We start from the raw sequence: 17523 nt of genomic DNA, 5'->3' as shown, positions 1-17523 counted from the left end.
CTAGTGGCGGTGGCAGCGATGAGTGGCGGTGGTTGGTGGTATCAATGGTGGGTGGCGGTGGTCGGTGGTTGACGATTGTTAGCGGTGGCAGGTGGCGGCGATGGTGGTCGATGGTGGTGGCGACGACCGTGGGCGGTGGTGTTCGATGGTGGTGGTGGTCAGCGGAGGGTGGTGGTGGTCGGGGTGGCGGTGGCGGTGGTCGGTGGTGGCGGGTGGCGACGGGTGGTGGTGGGAGCGACGACGGTGGGTGGTGGTGGTCGACGATAGTGGGTGGTGGCAGCAGAGGATGGTGGTGGTGGTCGGCGGCGGAGGGTGGCGTTGGTGGTCGAGGTAGCGGTGGTTTGCCATGGCGGGTGGCAGCGATGGTAGTCGATGGCGGTGGCGGCGAGCAGCAGTGGCGGTGGATGACGGTGGTGGTGGTCGGCGGAGCTTGGTGGCGGGTGGTGACGACGACAGGTGGTGGTGGTGGCAGATGGTGGAGGTGGTGGATGGTGTTTGTGACGTAGGCTGAGAGAGGGAATGGAATGGAAAAAAAAAACAGAGGGAGTGGATGAAATGAATTTGAGGGAATGGAATGACTTATGTAACGGGTGATTCCATTATGTTGACCAACCAAACACACTTTTTTCATTCCCTCGCAATAGTTTGTTCCATTCCACCTTCAATTCCTACTTAACCAACACGATTTACTATTGTTCTTCATGTTGGTCAATGAAAGATCATACTAAAAAAAGGCTATTTTATTGCAATTATATGTATAACTGTGTTTTCTTTCTTTCAATTTTTGTGTCCGATAAAGAAATTTTGACATATGGTTTGGTGTATGGGATTCATTCAAGGGCGCAGCATAGTGGGGCAGGAAGGGGCGGCTGACCCCCCCCCCCCCCCCACCCCCTCCCCTCCCTGAACTTTTCGCTCACTAGTGGTATATACGTTTTCGACCCCCCGATTTTATAGGAATTTTTGGGTATATACGTTTTCGACCCCATGGTCGGAAATCTCAAGTTTCACCACTGGATTCTTTGAAAATCGCGTGTTATCATCAAAATGACAGTTTTAATGAAAATGATGAAATACAATTTTAATATAAAAAAAATTAAAATGGGTTTTTAATTTAATTTTAACAGACTTGATAGTAAGTTGAAATTGAAGTTGAACAAGATTAAATATGTAAAACTTTTTGTATTATTAAGATACATGCCATCAATTTAAACCACTATTCCTCCATTATTGGCTCCCATTTAAATACTAATACTAACCAAGTGAACTCCCATTCAATGACTCCAATTAACCTTCTAAGTTTCCACTAGACCATGTGTGTACTCTGGAGTCACAAAATAACGACACATATGTGTGTATAATGTCCTACACTGGTGTTGTCACAGGTGGAATTATTATTATGAGCTGGACTTCAAAAGCTGAGTTGGTCACTAGCAACCATGATTGTGCAATCTTATGAGCATACCCTCCATGTGATGTGGATGATTGACCCCTTTAATTCTAACAAGTGGATTGTCAATATCTCTAGACCAAGTGGTAGAATGCTTGCATTTCTTTTGAGAGATGTAAGTTTAATTTTTACTTGGTGCAGAGTGAGGCACTGGTGGGCAATGATAGGAGACCCAGAGAAACCTGGGTTGGATCCTTGAGCCAAACGGGTTTTACCGGTAATTTCACTGTCGTGCCTACGGGCGGGTGGGTTACCAGGTTTTCCCCGGAATTGGTGGTGGACTCGGGTTACTCTCGAAGTACTCCATTTGTCCAGTGGGTGCCCCAAAAGTGCTCAGGATTGATTCTGTTGGCCGTTAAAAAAAATTGTAACTAGTGGATGATTGATCCCTTTAATTCTAACAAAGGTGCAATTTAAATCACCATAGCATTATTGTTTTACCCTCAAAATTTTAAAGTATGAAAAGGTGAATCAGCTAAATTTTTGCAGATTTTTTTATTAATATAATAAAAACTTTTTATGTACATAATAAAGTCTAGTATGGTTCCTGTGTGTATATACCCGACTCACAAAATAATAACATTACGTGTCGAACTACTAAATAGTGATCAACAAATTGTATTATCACTTCATGTGAGATAAACCGTATATACACATGAACCATCTAATAAGTTCCCTTGTGTGTCCTTCCTATCTAACTACTTTTTGTCGAGCCTGAATCTTGGAGAGAAGGCGAGGAGGTACTACTGTCGTAGAATTCAAACTCGAGATCCTCAAAACCCCAGAAGTCATCTTGTTCTTCGGTTTCTTCATCAGGCATTTTCCATGGACTTTTATCTAGTTCTTCCGAAACCATTACATCAAGAATCTACAAAACAAGAATCGACATCAATCCCTTATACAACATACTTAGAAGATTATTACAAAACAAAATTTAATACTAAAAAACTAACTAATATACAAAATAAGGATATGATTCCCAAATGAAAACAAAAAGAGTGATATTTGAACCCTAATTCTAACTATAGTAATTAAAGAAAAAGAAAAAAACAAAATCCCAATATTGACTAAGTCGCACCTTAAGGTAGTATATCATTATCAATAATAATGTATTCATGAAAGGGATAAAACGTTAAAATGCTGTCAATTTTGATATTATTAATGATATAACAATTTTATATTTTGCCATTTGTGTATGCACATGGATCATACTGTTGTATGATGTTGAATCCAAGGGGCTATTGCAAGGTTGGTGAAATATAACATCCATAGGTTTTTATCAAAACCACCATATTAAAACATCTTATTTTTTCCCTAATTATATATTATGATATTGATTACCTTGATTATCATCAAGAAGACAAAAGCTAAAGTCAACAAAAAATAATGCATATATACGTTCACGCAATCCCACGGGTGGCAGATCACGAAGAGGACAACCAGATGATTTTATGGATCTTCTTAATTACCATAACGCACTGGCTTATAAGTTATAACCATGATTTCTCACCCTCGAAACTTAAATTTATTAAATAAAAATTGATTAGTTTTCCATGTCATGGATATAATTTGATTTTCTCTAACATATTTTAATATTTGATTTATATTTAAAATACGTCTTTTAAAAATTCTTGAAATGATCATGTACCATAATATTATTTATTTTCAATGACACACATCAAACCATTAAAATATGTATTTGTAGACAACAAAACCAAAGAAGCTGTTTAAAGAGCAAGTTATATAAGATCATAGAACCGATAAATAAAATATTATGCTAGCTAGGGTGTTAATTGGAATCAAGAAGGGACAAGTTTATATATTTTAAGTTCATTATCCAACTTATTTAATCTAGGTTAATTACATTCAATTCATCTCTAATTAATTAAAGTAAAATTCGTCATTTAAAACTCCAAAATTCGACAGGCATATACTTCATAATATAAAATATTTAAAACATTTCATTTTTATGCGCTCCGACATGGTCCCTATACATGGCTTGGACTTTAAAGTTTTAAGCGTCATATCGAAAATGACAAACCTCTAAAATATTTATTACAACTTGATATAAACATTCATTTTTTTATTCTCATTTTCTTACTAATATTTCAAAATGGTTATATGTGTATAAAAAATATAAGAGTTATAGTTAACTTGTATTATAATCAACAAACAACACGAATAATACAAGATGACACGTTAACACAATTAACTATAAGTAGTGCAATAATATAAATGAGACGACACATTTAACATGATTAGTAATTAAAACAACTATCAAAAACATAATTATTAGAAATAATAAGACAACTAATTACGATAAACACTAAAAAACTACGTTGTTAGGATAAAGTTGCCGTGACAACCTATTGACTAAATTCAACATCATAAATTAAACGCTTTATGTATGTTATAAACAAATAAAGCAGGCTACACGTCTTTACATTGTGTCATAAATCGATTTATCCTAAATAGTGACTGATTTAGAGGGTGTTTTGGGTTGAGTTTTGAAGGAGATTTTTAGATTATTGAGTTTTGAAATCGTAAATAGTCAGTTTTGAGTGTTTGGGTAAAAAAAATTAAAAAAATTGATTATTTGCGTTTAGAAAGTTATAAAACGCAGTTTTCCAAAAGCAGCTCCCCCCACTGCAACAAAATGCGGTTTTCCAAAAATTGATTATTTGCGTTTAGAAAAGGATTTTCACTTGTTTATTTTTTAAATATATATTTGCCAAACACTCAAATAGTTGATTATCTGATTATTGTGATATCAAGCAACATAATCAAATCCAAACACTATCTTTCAACATCACGTTTTGTTACAGTTAATTATCTGATTCTGATTGTTAAAACGCATAATCTATTTTCAAAACTCACCCCAAAACACCCTGTTAAACACTTGTCATTTGGATTAATGGTGACATATAATAATTTAATTTTATTTATAGTAAATGGAAAAGTAATATATTCCTTATTTAAAGTTTGATTAAAGTAATTGACCCTACATTAAAAAGATGTTTGCTGACTAGTGAAATGATTATGAAAAGAATATACAACACACACCTCGCTCATCGTAGGGCGCCATGTGGACGATGCTCGGATACACAGAGATGCCGCGAAGGCAAGTCTATTAAGTTGCGACAAATCGTATTCCCCTTCGAGTCTTGGGTCCACTATTTTCTCCACCTCACCTTCGTTTAATATTGGTTTTGCCTATAAAATATTACAAAAAACGATTATATACACACAATCATCATCATCATACTCAGTAAATCCCACCAATACACACAATAGTATGTTAAATACGAAACCATTTTTTACAGAAAATCACATAAACCGTATATGCCAGCGTTGAAAGCTGGACTTTTTTAGTCGAGAAGTCACTATAAAGTTTTTAGTCGATAGGTCATTATAAGGTTGGCTTTAATCAAAGGGTCAAACTAAAATTTTTCAGTAAAAGATTTTAGATTTTTCTTTCAACCAATTTGGATGACTGAGGGGGTCAAAAATCTTGACCTCCTTAGCATAAACATTTGTACACCGTTCATGTTATATATATGGTGAAAGAAAGAATATTAGTGGTTATGCTGTTATATAACTGATTTATTATTTGCAATTAAAGTAATAAGTATAAGGTTGATGCGGTTATCGTGGTTTTCGTAATGTTTAACTTAAAATTGATTTTGTATTGAATTAATGTTTTGAATTACCCAGCCATGCAAGCTTTGATGGGAACCGTCGACAGATTTCTTGCCGGACAAAATTTCAAGTAAAAAAACACCAAAAGCGAAGACGTCTGTTTTTTCATCAACGACACCATGCATAAAATACTCTGGAGCCAAATGCCTGTGAATATATGTCGACAAAAATGATATTAAATTATTAATCAAGGCTACAATAAAATAATTATAAAATGAAATAGGAAAAAAATATATATCAAACAAGTGAAATTAGTTACCCAAAGGTCCCTTCGATTGGAGCAATTGAATGATGTGACCATTGTGAAGGAAGCCATTTTGCAAGTCCAAAATCCGATATCTAGTAATTATGTCATTGTTTAAGAGTGTTAAATTTGTAACTATTAATTAAAATATAACGTTAGATGTAGCTTCAACTATGTAAAAATGGAGGAACTGATTTCGTACCTGTGGCTCAAAATCTTTAGTGACTAAAACATTGGATGCTTTAATGTCACGGTGAATTATTCTACGTGGACATACTTTGTGCAAGTAATGAAGTCCTTGTGCGGTCCCAATGGCGATCTTGTACCTCGTGTTCCAATCCATTACCGGTAAATCCTCATCTACCAAAACATAAATAAGACAAGAAAATCATTTCGAGTACAATTTTTTATGAAAAAAAGTATAAAATAAAAAAAAAGAAAATCTACATAAAATAGTTGTGTTGTCTAAAGAAATATGTTTTGCAAAAAGTATAATATTGTTTCCAATGGAAGTAATTAAACATACATTGTGACCAATAATTGTGTCACAAAATATAATGATTGTAGTTTGTGTACTTTGCTATGCTTACCACTTATTTAATGAGTGGCTATGTTTTCTTACCATTGTAGTTGTAATTCAGTTGCAAACAATTGATTGTCCTTTGCCAAAAGGATAACCACCCAAAAAAATCTATATAAACTCATTTTCAAGTAAGGAAAAAAATGCCAAAAGGATAACCACCCAAAAAAATCTATATAAACTCATTTTCAAGTAAGGAAAAAAATAATAAATTTGATGGTTTACTAAGTAGTTTTTAAATCATGTATAAATTAACTGCTAAAAAGAAAAAGGTGCCCAAAAAAGTTGATTTAAAAAAATACAAATTTCAAATGATTTGAAGTGACTAACCACTAGCATTAAACAAAGATCCATACTATGAGAACAAAGTGTAACGGGCCAAATGTTTGAAGATCGCAATGCTATGGGTTGTGCTTGAACGCTTGGGTTACTGGCTAGTCCTGGACTTTATCGGGGGACGGAGTCAGTGTCAATGAAGAGGTGTACGTGCCTAGTCGTGCAAACGACGAACGCACCACTGGTCGAGAGCTGGCGCCGCTCTCCTGATGAGTCCAAGGCAGGACGAAACCAGTGACCCACACAAAGAAGCGGGATGGATTGGCTTGTCCCTGGGGACTTGGGGACGCCACACGGGGGTCGAAAACTAACCCCGTGACAACGTGGTATCAGAGCAGAACGATTCTCGGATACGTTGGAACGTGACTCTTAACCAAATGAGCTTAACATTTAGAGTATGGTTGCGCAATGGTGGTGGGAGAAGACCAAATATGGGTTTGCTTCGGCAAAGGTCTTTGTACTCTGCGAGTATGGGATCGTGAGAGCCGCTCAAGTATAGTTGCAGTGAAGCCCTCCGTGTTATGTTCAAAAATCTACGGTCCAAGCAGCGCCGTAAAAAGGAAGTTTTGTGAAAGCTGCTACAATTATTCAGGTTCCCCGTATTCCTGAAACAAGGTGAATCATCGGCACCTAATCCGATGCGGCGGACGTCAGCGCCACTTAAAACCAAAACTGACGTACTATATTGAACATGCACGACAGAAGATCATTGTTGCTGTGCTTTCGGGTGTCCTACCCTCCCAAAGTGAATCATGCTCAACATAAGGGGATCATGCATTGTCAAGTATGCGAGCTGGTATGGGACGGCGAGCATGCACGAGGACGTGCATGAAATGGTGGTGGGAGAGTGTCACGGGCCAAATGTTTGAAGATCGCAATGCTATGGGCTGTGCTTGAACGCTTGGGTTACTGGCTAGTCCTGGACTTTATCGGGGGACGGAGTCAGTGTCAATGAAGAGGTGTACGTGCCTAGTCGTGCAAACGACGAACGCACCACTGGTCAAGAGCTGGCGCCGCTCTCCTGATGAGTCCAAGGCAGGACGAAACCAGTGACCCACACAAAGAAGCGGGATGGATTGGCTTGTCCCCGGGGACTTGGGGACGCCACACGGGGGTCGAAAACTAACCCCGTGACAAAAGGCCTTCTTTTCCAAAATAACCACAGAAATTGCCAGAAATCACTCATTTTAATGCAAGACGTGATTGGTACACAATAATAGATGCTACATTCACAGTAAAAAAAAAATCCTGTTTTGACATTTTTACCCTTAAATATACATTGATTAATGAAAAAAAAACAGGTAAAAATTGTGGGTATCAATGTCAAGTTTGTCACTTTGTTAATTATATCCTTTTTTATATACTTTCAATTGTTTTTCTTTTTTGGTTTTTTTTTTAACGGAAAATTTGAATCACTAACGGACCACTGGAGTATCATAGTTCCATCAGCGGAACCACCGGATCATATCCATCTCCACTAGGCATAATGCCTATACACCAATTCAGGAGGAAACCCAATAAATATGGGAAAACCTCCATTGTGGAAATCGAACCCAGGACTTATTGGTCTTAAAGTATTATCTCACCCCGAAGATGTGAGTACGCTATAAAGCCATGGACTGTTTTTTGGTTTTTTAGCAAGTATAATGATAGGTTTGAAAGAAGAGAAAAACAAAAACTATTAAGTATTGATTTTCAAGAAACAAATCAAGGAAATGTTGAGAAATAGTACCATGAAGAAGAGAAGCCACAGAACCTTTAGAGGAAAACTGGAAGATGAGATAAAGACCATTATCAATACAACAACCCAAGAGAGATGAAACATTTGGATGATTTACATGACCAAGTGTTCCTATTTCTGTCAAGAACTCTTTCTCTTTCCTTTCATCACATGATATTTGTGTCAATCTTTTCACAGCAATTGCTTGACCATCTTCTAACACCCCTTTATAAACCTCTGCATACCCTCCTTTACCAACCATGTTTTCTACAAAACCCATGTACCACAAAGTTAATAACACCAAGAAAATATTATAAATATTTAAATCCCATAAAAAAAGATTCAATTTTTATAGACACCCATGAAAGAAATTGGTCATTTAACAACCTTAATCCATATAAAGTTTCAAACTTTGAACTTTTCTTGACTTTAAACAAGAACTTATACCCAAGAACTTGCTTAAAGATAAAAAAGACTAAAGTTTTTTAAAAAATAGTGGGAATTATTGGAGATGCTCTAAATGGTGTTATTAATTAAAGAAACATAAAAAAGGGATTAAATTTTTATGTGATTACCTGAGCAAAACCCATTAGTAGCAACATAAATCTCTTCAAAAGAGAAGCATTTCCAGGTGGGTTTCTTGCAAGACTCAGTTTCAGCATCTTTGAAAGATTCTTGCTTCATAAAAATGCAATCTTTTGGCAAATCTTCTAAGCTTTGACGCTTCATTGAGAAGAGCCTCTTGAAACTGCCTGTTCTTATGTACCTCATTTTGTTCTAAGATATATCTCTATCTCTCTCTAGGGTCAGAATTAAGGGGACATTGTACAGAGATTGTTTTAACTTGAATAAAAGTTGAAGTAGAAGAAGGTAAGGTGGATGAGAGTTTTAAATATGCTTTGTGGGTTGGGTGGGGTGGGGTGGGGTGGGGTGGGGGGGGTTAGGGGTAGTGAAAGTAGTTGTGTTAATATGAAGCTACTCAAATGTTGGATCAATGGGTCAAATCTTTGGACCCATGAGTCCTTGAGGAGGACTAGTGTAGGCAAATAATCCATATCATTGTTGTTCACCTTCCATTATTTGATTGTAATTCCCCTTTTGATTAAAAAAATTAAGGTGTGCTTCGTTTGTACTATGTGGATTGTTCCAGTTCATTTGAGTGAAAAAACAAAGTCATTTTGATCATCTAATAATGACTATAGGTAGTCAAATTAATTAGGAATATTGGATTATAATAATCCCAACTATTTGTTATTGGCCGTCAACAATTTCAACTTCAAAAATAACCACTAGCAGTCTCAACTATTAACATATTGCCTCCAATAGACCCTGACTAACAGAACCCCAACGCCGTTAGTATCAGGTCGTCGGAAAAACGTATTTTTACCGGAAAACTCAAGCTTTTCGTCCCAAACCTCTTTGTAACCTTTTTCTAGTAAAAGCCCCAATTATTTAGGTCTCCGAAAAACTTCTTTTTAGCCGGAAAACACAACTTTTTAGCCGGAAAACTCAACATTTTCGTCTCAAACCTCTTCGTAACCTTAGATCGGACCTTTAGGAACCTTTTTCTGGCCAAAAGCATTTTTCTGGCGACTGGAGACTAACAGCGTGAGGCTTCTGTTAGTCCGGTTCCATTGGAGGCCAATATATAAATAGTTGCGATTGACAGTAGTTATTTTTGAAGTTGTGAGTGTTGACGGCTAACGACGTATAGTTGCTTTGCTCATTCAAAGTTGTGGATAAATGATGTCCTGATATTAAAAAAAGGTTTTGTTTTCATATTATTTTTTATTGAAGGTAAGTGAGAAGTTGTGTTTTATTATTTGATAAGTTTATTGATTGAGAGATTATCTTTAGATATGTTTTTAGAAATAAAAAAAAACAAATGGTTTTACTTTTTCCTAAGGTGGTACACTATGTTTCGTTTGTAATAGTAGTATGACAAATAAACTTTTTGTTTTAGTTTAGTTATTGTACATTGATTGACTGTGTACCCATAAAACCGTACTCATTTACATATGTGACATTTTTTTTTAATATTAGTTGTCACCTATGCATTATATTAAAGAAAACATAAGAAAGAAAGAATGAAAGAAACACCAAGCTTTTCCTTCTTTCACAACGATCCAGAAAAGCCACCACCTTCGGTATCGCCTTTTGTGGCCACGACCATCCTATTCTCCCTCGACCATCACCATCACGACCTCTAGGAAGGGAGACGACAAGGAAGGAGAATTACGGCAAAGTTTTTAATTTCTTCTTTTTATTATTTATTTAGATTTCAACTTTTATAAATTTTGTTTGCTCATCAACAAAAAATTCCACATAGGTCTGCCACATCATCATTAGTAAGATTTTTATCAGATGAACAAAAATACATAATAACACATAAAATTGAAAGCCTATATATCATAATGGTATAACAAGAAGCACATCATAACACATTAAAGTACTTAATAAGTTAGTATTCAGTGGACTTGGTTTATGTAAATATTTCTCAAGCAAACACCTTTATAATAACAACAAATTGCCAAATGTAAATATATGTAAATATAAGTTTATTTACTATTTTGCAATATTGTATGTGAAAGTAGGAGATAACATTTGCTGTTAAAAAAAAACACGCCTTGTTAATATCTTTACACCTGACATATGAATATGACAGGAAACCACTTACATTAACTGTGTAAATTTTGCTTTGGAGTTTTAAATATAGTCTTTTAACATATGCCTTTTGATATGGGCATCTTCAAAACTCATAACCAAACCAATATCATCATATAGTGTCCTTCAAACCAACAAGTAAAGAGCTCTAATAACCATAGAAAGTTATATAAATATTAAAATAAATGTATTACATTAAAAAGTTATGTAACTTTATTTCTCTCTTCGATTATCAATATAAATCACCATTCTCTATTTAAAATATAGATATGATATTTATATTTAAAACGTTATAGAAATAGATACGTAGCCTACCATGTTTTTTATCCGACATGTGACGAATTGATGTTTCGGCTTTTGTCTTCATTAACAAGCGTCTTAAGTTAAAATTTTGGACTTCTAATTTGGAAATAAGAAATTATGAATAAGAAAGGTTTGTTTTCTTTTATTTAAATAAAAACACGTGATGTAAAAAGCATCTTGTAAGAACCAATTTCACATTGAAACCAACTCATCAAATTTGTAAAATAGACTACAAAAGTATAGAAATTAGTTTTAATAAAATTGGGGTTTGGTTGGTAGAAGGTTGGATAAAATTAGGATTAGGGAGGGTGAGTTGGGTTAGAATACTTGACAACCATGTGATGTTGAGGCAGGTTTAGGGTTAGGTTAGCTATTTCCCAATTATTGTGCTCTTTCTAATATCTCCACTCTTTTAGCTTCATATAACCTTTGCATCTTTAAATAATTGAAAAAGTTAACAGATGACTTAAACCACAAACTCTGAGGTTTGTCATAAATTTTCATTTTAATCTAAATATTTTTTTTTCTCCTTTGAGTCTCTGAATTTTTCATTTTTTTGTCATTTTGATCATATTGCTTAACTCCATCCAAAAAACTCAGTTAAATCAAGGGTATTTTTGTCAATCCATATTTATCTTTGTTTTTGCCACTTTCGTCCTATATCTTTTTACATTTATTTATTTAATCATATATTAGACATACACACATTTATTTATTTATATTTATATTATTATATAATATACATATACACATTTTTTCCTCAGATTAACCCCACCCACATCTCTCTCTTTCTCTCTCTTACCCCACCACCCGTCACTCCGCCACACACCACCACCACCCGTCACTCCGCCACACACAACCTCCATCTCGTCAATCCACCACACACCACCAACATCGCCGCCCACCTCCATCTCTTATTGGCTATAATACTCGTAGCTCTATGACATACAATCGATTTTATGGACAGATCCGGCAAGTCTCCGATGAAGCCCTAATCCCGTTTTCGGCAACAACCACCACCAGCCCTGCAATAAGCACCTGCATTAACCACCATCTTTCACCTGCAATAACAACCCTCAGCTGCAATAACCATCAGCCCGTCACCACCGGTAACACCATCGGTGTTCACCCTCACCATAACCACTTGCATCAACAACTAACTGTCAACCACCACCTCAAAAAAACCCAAGACAATTTTAACAATTAGAAACCCATATGAAACCTTGTTGCACGCACATGAAAAGTTCCAAGAGAAATTACTATGCCGATGGTGGTGGGTTGGAATTGATGGTTGCGGTGTAATGAACATAAAAGGGGGAAACTCCAAAAACCAAATCTCATACAAAGCTAGAAGCCTAGATCTAGTGATGGTGGGGATTATGATGGCGGTGATTGGTGGCAAGTGGTGATGGTGGCAGTTCGCGATGGTGGTAGGGTGGGTGGTGTTGGCAGGTGGTGATGGAGGTGGGTTCGTTGTGGTGGCGGATGGTAGGTGTTGATGGTGGTGGGTGGGTAGAAGATGTAGAGAGAGAACGGTTGGGGTGGGTGGGTGGAAGAGTGAGAGAGAAAGAGAGTAAGATAATGAAAGCATCTTCAAAACTTATAATTATATTATAATTATTATATATAAACGATTAAAAGAAAAAAAATATGAAAATGGTTTTGGATGAAAATAACAATGTAGAAACCTTTTTTGGTTAATGCCAAAAATACCCCTGGTTATAACCAAGATTTTAGACTGAGTTAGACAATGTGATCAAAATGGCAACAAATGGGAAAAGTTAGGGACCCAGAGAATAAAAAAAAAAACTATTTGAACTAAAATGACAAATTAGAAAAAATCTCAGAGACTAAAATGACAATGTACTCAACCACAAACCCTAAACTAGAATATTAAAATAATTCAGTTAATAATTTTAATCTGATTATTTTTCTAATATCTATTTAAAACTGATTATTTGACAATTAAGTTTTGTTTTATCCTTGAGATGGCGCTGATAGAAGGTTCTTAAAATTACAATTATACGTTTTGCATGTGATTTATCTACACGTTGTTTTGTAAGTGAATTCATATTGTTTGCCACTTTATCAAGTAATATTATGTGGTTTTTTGATGTTTGAATTCAATTTTGATATGATGGTAAAAGCAACTATCATATTTAATTTTTTTTGAACGGCGGATTTTATTAAACGCAAAAAAACTATACAACAAAAACATACAAGCTTATATAAAGTCAAAGGCTAGCCAATTTATCTATTCTACCGAAAACAATTTAGCTCTATTTTTTACCCAAAGATAACTAGTCGCCTTAATGTCCGCCAAGCCTTGCAATCTCGATTCTCTTGCTTAAAAACATGACCTCATTTCGAAGTTTCCAAATGCCCCAACATGCTATTACTATAATAGCGTGGATGAACTTCTTCTTTGCTTCCGACCCGGATATTCCTTTATGTAAACCAAGTAGGTCCGTGATTATATAAGCATAGATAGGTGATATTGATTCATATGGCTTGCGCTGAATGATTTGGAGAATAGTGAGGAATGGTATGGAGTTCAATGGCAGGGGGATCTCGACTAAATTAATAGGGGTGATCAAAGAATATACGCTTTTGTCACTTAAGAACAAGTCTTAGGGGTTGTTTGTTTACCTCTTAATGAGTCTCTTGATGGTTCAGACCTCTTACTGATTCAGGACGTAATAGTTCAGACTGTTTGTTTCGTGAGCAGATGTCTGAATGGTTCAGACATTTATCTCTGAATGGTTAAGTATTATACAGAGTCTGAATGGTTAAGACCTCTAATCTGAATTGGTTAGATATTTGCCTCTAAAGAGTTAAATATTATATTGCCTCTTAATGGTTCAGACATCTTACTGGTTCAACACTTAATGGTTCAAACCTCTTACTAATTCAGCACTTAACCATTTAAAAGTTCCCAAACAGCCCCTTAATTAAATCTCTTGTAGACTATTTGTAATTTGAATTTTTAACCCCCCCCCCCCCCCCAAGCCTCTTGGTGGTTCTGTTTTTAGTAATATAAGCTGTTGTTCAAAAATATATATTATTATTAATATTAATATTAATATTAATTAGGACTTGATTGAAATGAATCATTAACTTCCATATTATTATGCATCAATAATGTATTAGTAGATGCTCATTCATTATGACTTCATAATTATAATATAACTTCCGTCAAACATAATTAGCTAAGAGCTATAAATAGTAAACAACTGCCTCTACACAAATACACTTGATTTAGCTAATTAGTGTATTTACGGTCAATTCACGATTCGACATGAGCCTTATATCCAAAATTTTGCGAATGCTTTGCTTGTTTGTTCTTTTGGGTGTTGACAACTTGAGAGTGTGAAGTGTTAACATATTAATTCCATTCAAAAAATGTATCATATGTTTTCTTATTTATTGTTATCAAGATAATAAGTTAATTTACAATAAGTGACTGTAAATGTACTAACACGTAGGGATGAGCAAATGGTGTCGGATACCGGTACTGAACTGGTACCGGTACCAAATTTACCAAACCAGTACCGGTACCGGTACCGAATACTGAATTTACCAAACCGGTACCGAATTTACCGAACCGGGTACGTTTTCTGTACCGACTTTTGACATTTTCGGTACCAGTTCGGTATGATACCGGTTTTTACACTAAAATACCGGTACCGAACCGTACCGTATCGGGTATATTCGGTACCGGTACCGGTACCCACTTTTGGGGATTTTCGGTACCGGTTCGGTACCAAACGGGTACCATGCTCATCCCTACTAACACGAATTCTATAGATTAACTGTTTCTCCCTTGTAATTTAAAGTTCATATGAATAAACTAACTTATGTATCACAAGTTTATATAATTAGTAAATTTTGTAGCATCAAAAGAACTATCTATATACAGTTAAGTGACATTTACGTCTCCGTGGTTTGTACACTTTTGCCAATTTAGACCAAATTTTAAAATTGTATTGTTTTCCTTCCTGACATTCTCGAAACATGCCATTTCAATCCAAAAAACTAACCTTAGTTAAAAAACACTGTTAGCTCAGGGGTAAAATGGTCATTTTATACAATGGCTCTGAGTGGTTCAGATGTTTTACATACCCTACGTTGTGCACCAACCTCCAACTACTCCAAACCACTATATAAAATGACAATTTTACTCCTGAGCTAACTGAGTTTTTTTAATTGGGTTAGTTTTCTGAACTGAAATGGTACGTTTTAAGAATGTAAGAGAGAAAAATAATACAATTTTAAAATTTGACTTGAAATAGCAAAAGTGGATAAACTACATATAGGCGTAAATGGAACTTAACTCACCTATATAATATGAGTATTTTGACCCAAATACAAAGAGTGGCAATTGTAGTGTATACTTGCCATTTGGTTGTTGGTCCCCTCTTGTACACGAGAAACAACACATACCCTGCCTAAAGGGGACACGTCTTTACTGTTACACGTGAAAGTTGTTATTCCCCTTTAAACTGGTGTACAAAGAATATTGTTTTATATAATATAATTTTGTTTATAAACATCATGATTTCAAACTCTATTTATCGATATTTTGAAACCAGACTAGCAATCGAAACGATCTCACTACTGGTTTTCTGGTCGGACCTACATGTTGAATCAAACTCAAATCTGGATGATGTTATAACTAGTTTTAAAAAAGTTTTAAAGAAAAGTATTTATATATTACCTAAAATTTAAATAATATATCATTATGCATGCTTAAATTTGAAAAATAAAAAAATATGTTGTTTTTTCAACATAAAAAGAGTGCCAATAAATACAACACCAACGTAAGTAGTCACATATGTATAGGGATGAGAATTTAATTTTGCTACCAATAAATACAACACCAACATCTTGTAGATTAGTTGATAATTTATGTGTATGATAAGTTTCGAAGTTCAAATCTGGTACAATCAGTGAATCGGTTCATCGATTCAACTATCACTTGTCAAAAAGCGGTTAGTCCCATCAATGTTGTTTTAACTCATACCAACAAAACCAGTTAAGGGTTTGATAATATTTATTCTTAAAAAATATCTTTCTTTACATGCTCAATTTTAATTCATAATTATGTTTTTTGTGTTTAATTTTGTGTTTATTAAAAATTTTAAAATATTTAGTACATGTATTAAAATATATATTTTTTGAAAATATAAATAATGTTTTTTAACAAACACATATTTTATACTATGATATTTTAAATTGTGAATAGTGTTAATTTATTACTGGTTTATCTAACTTTAGTTTAGTGCTATAATTATTGTTTTCTCTTTCTAATTAATTTACGTTTTTAATGCTAAACTTTAGTAAAGTTATCATACGACATTTAAACTTTAATAATATTTTCTTATAAACGATCTATGTTTTTACCTATATACTTTAATAGACATCAAACGATCTATGTTTTTACTTATGTACTTTAATAGACATCATACGAAATGTTTTTACCCATGTACTTTAATAGACATCATACGGAAGTTTAATAATAATAATAATACGTGTTTTATAAATTATTTACATTTCGATCTCCAAATTTTGATAGAGTTATCATCCCTTGAAGTTTAATAAAGTTGTTTATTTTACTTATTATTTATTTAACTTTTATTATAATTATAACTAACTCTTAACTCTATACATATTATTTAATTGTGTTACTTTCTTATCTTACCGTCATTTAGATAAAAGCCTACATGGTCTAAATTAACCATTAAATATGTTAGGTAACAAATTTAATTATTTTTATTTACTTTATTATAGTTAAAACTAACTTTTATTTCTTGACATGTTTACTTAACCATGTTGATTGCTTATTTCTTTACCGTCATTTAGATTAAAGTATGCATGGTCAATAATAACCCATTGACATATCATGTAACAAATACATCCTTGCCAGTATCCTTCCAACACCCCGCCGTGAAGCGTGGGCTCCAATACTAATTTTTTTTAATATTAGAGAAAGATCAATTTAAGGATTAAATTGTTTTTTATAAGTTTATTCTAGTGAAATATTTTTATTTTTATCCGAGAGGCAGTTCTCGGCTCTCACGGTTTCGGGCTTTCTGCACTTGGGCCAAGGCAATCAAACTAAATTTGATGGGCCTGAGTTTATCTGCAGCCCATGTTCTCCTTATCTTGGCCTCTTGGGTTACTTCACTCTTACATGAAAATCAATCTTTTTTATTTAGAAATCACCCCTAATCCTAAACAAACTCCTATAAACAATCTATTTGCAGGATTTGAACCCTCATTAATCAATATCTAAATACTTGATACAAAATTTAAATAAGGTGCTCTCTAATTCTAATTAACTAGTAGGGTACTCGCGCGATGTGACAGGGACGGCACTCGTTTCTGATAGTTTTCTTATTGGTATAATATTTATGGTAGCATTATTGTGGTGGATATATATCATAAGTGTTACACATGTCTCGTAATTATTAAATTTAGAATTTAAATTATCAAGTACTTCAAGAAACCATTGATGCAATAAAGTA

The 17523-nt window shown here is 34.5% G+C and overlaps 1 protein-coding gene across 1 annotated transcript; it reads right to left on the bottom strand.

Annotated features, from left to right (window-relative positions):
- Nucleotides 1–1921: 1921 nt before the first annotated feature.
- On the bottom strand, nucleotides 1922–9108 carry LOC110940617 (probable receptor-like serine/threonine-protein kinase At5g57670). The gene is made up of 7 exons (XM_022182175.2): nucleotides 8605–9108; nucleotides 8042–8296; nucleotides 5596–5753; nucleotides 5409–5488; nucleotides 5161–5296; nucleotides 4514–4663; nucleotides 1922–2318 (listed from the first exon to the last, which is right to left on the bottom strand). Exons 1-7 carry the CDS (start codon nucleotides 8798–8800, stop codon nucleotides 2145–2147), a joined length of 1149 nt encoding a protein of 382 aa, XP_022037867.1. The 5' UTR covers nucleotides 8801–9108; the 3' UTR covers nucleotides 1922–2144.
- Nucleotides 9109–17523: the final 8415 nt, after the last annotated feature.

Source organism: Helianthus annuus, chromosome 5 (assembly GCF_002127325.2).
Source record: "Helianthus annuus cultivar XRQ/B chromosome 5, HanXRQr2.0-SUNRISE, whole genome shotgun sequence".
NCBI classification, from domain to species: Eukaryota; Viridiplantae; Streptophyta; class Magnoliopsida; order Asterales; family Asteraceae; genus Helianthus; species Helianthus annuus.
This window is presented reverse-complemented; position numbering and strand designations above follow the sequence as displayed.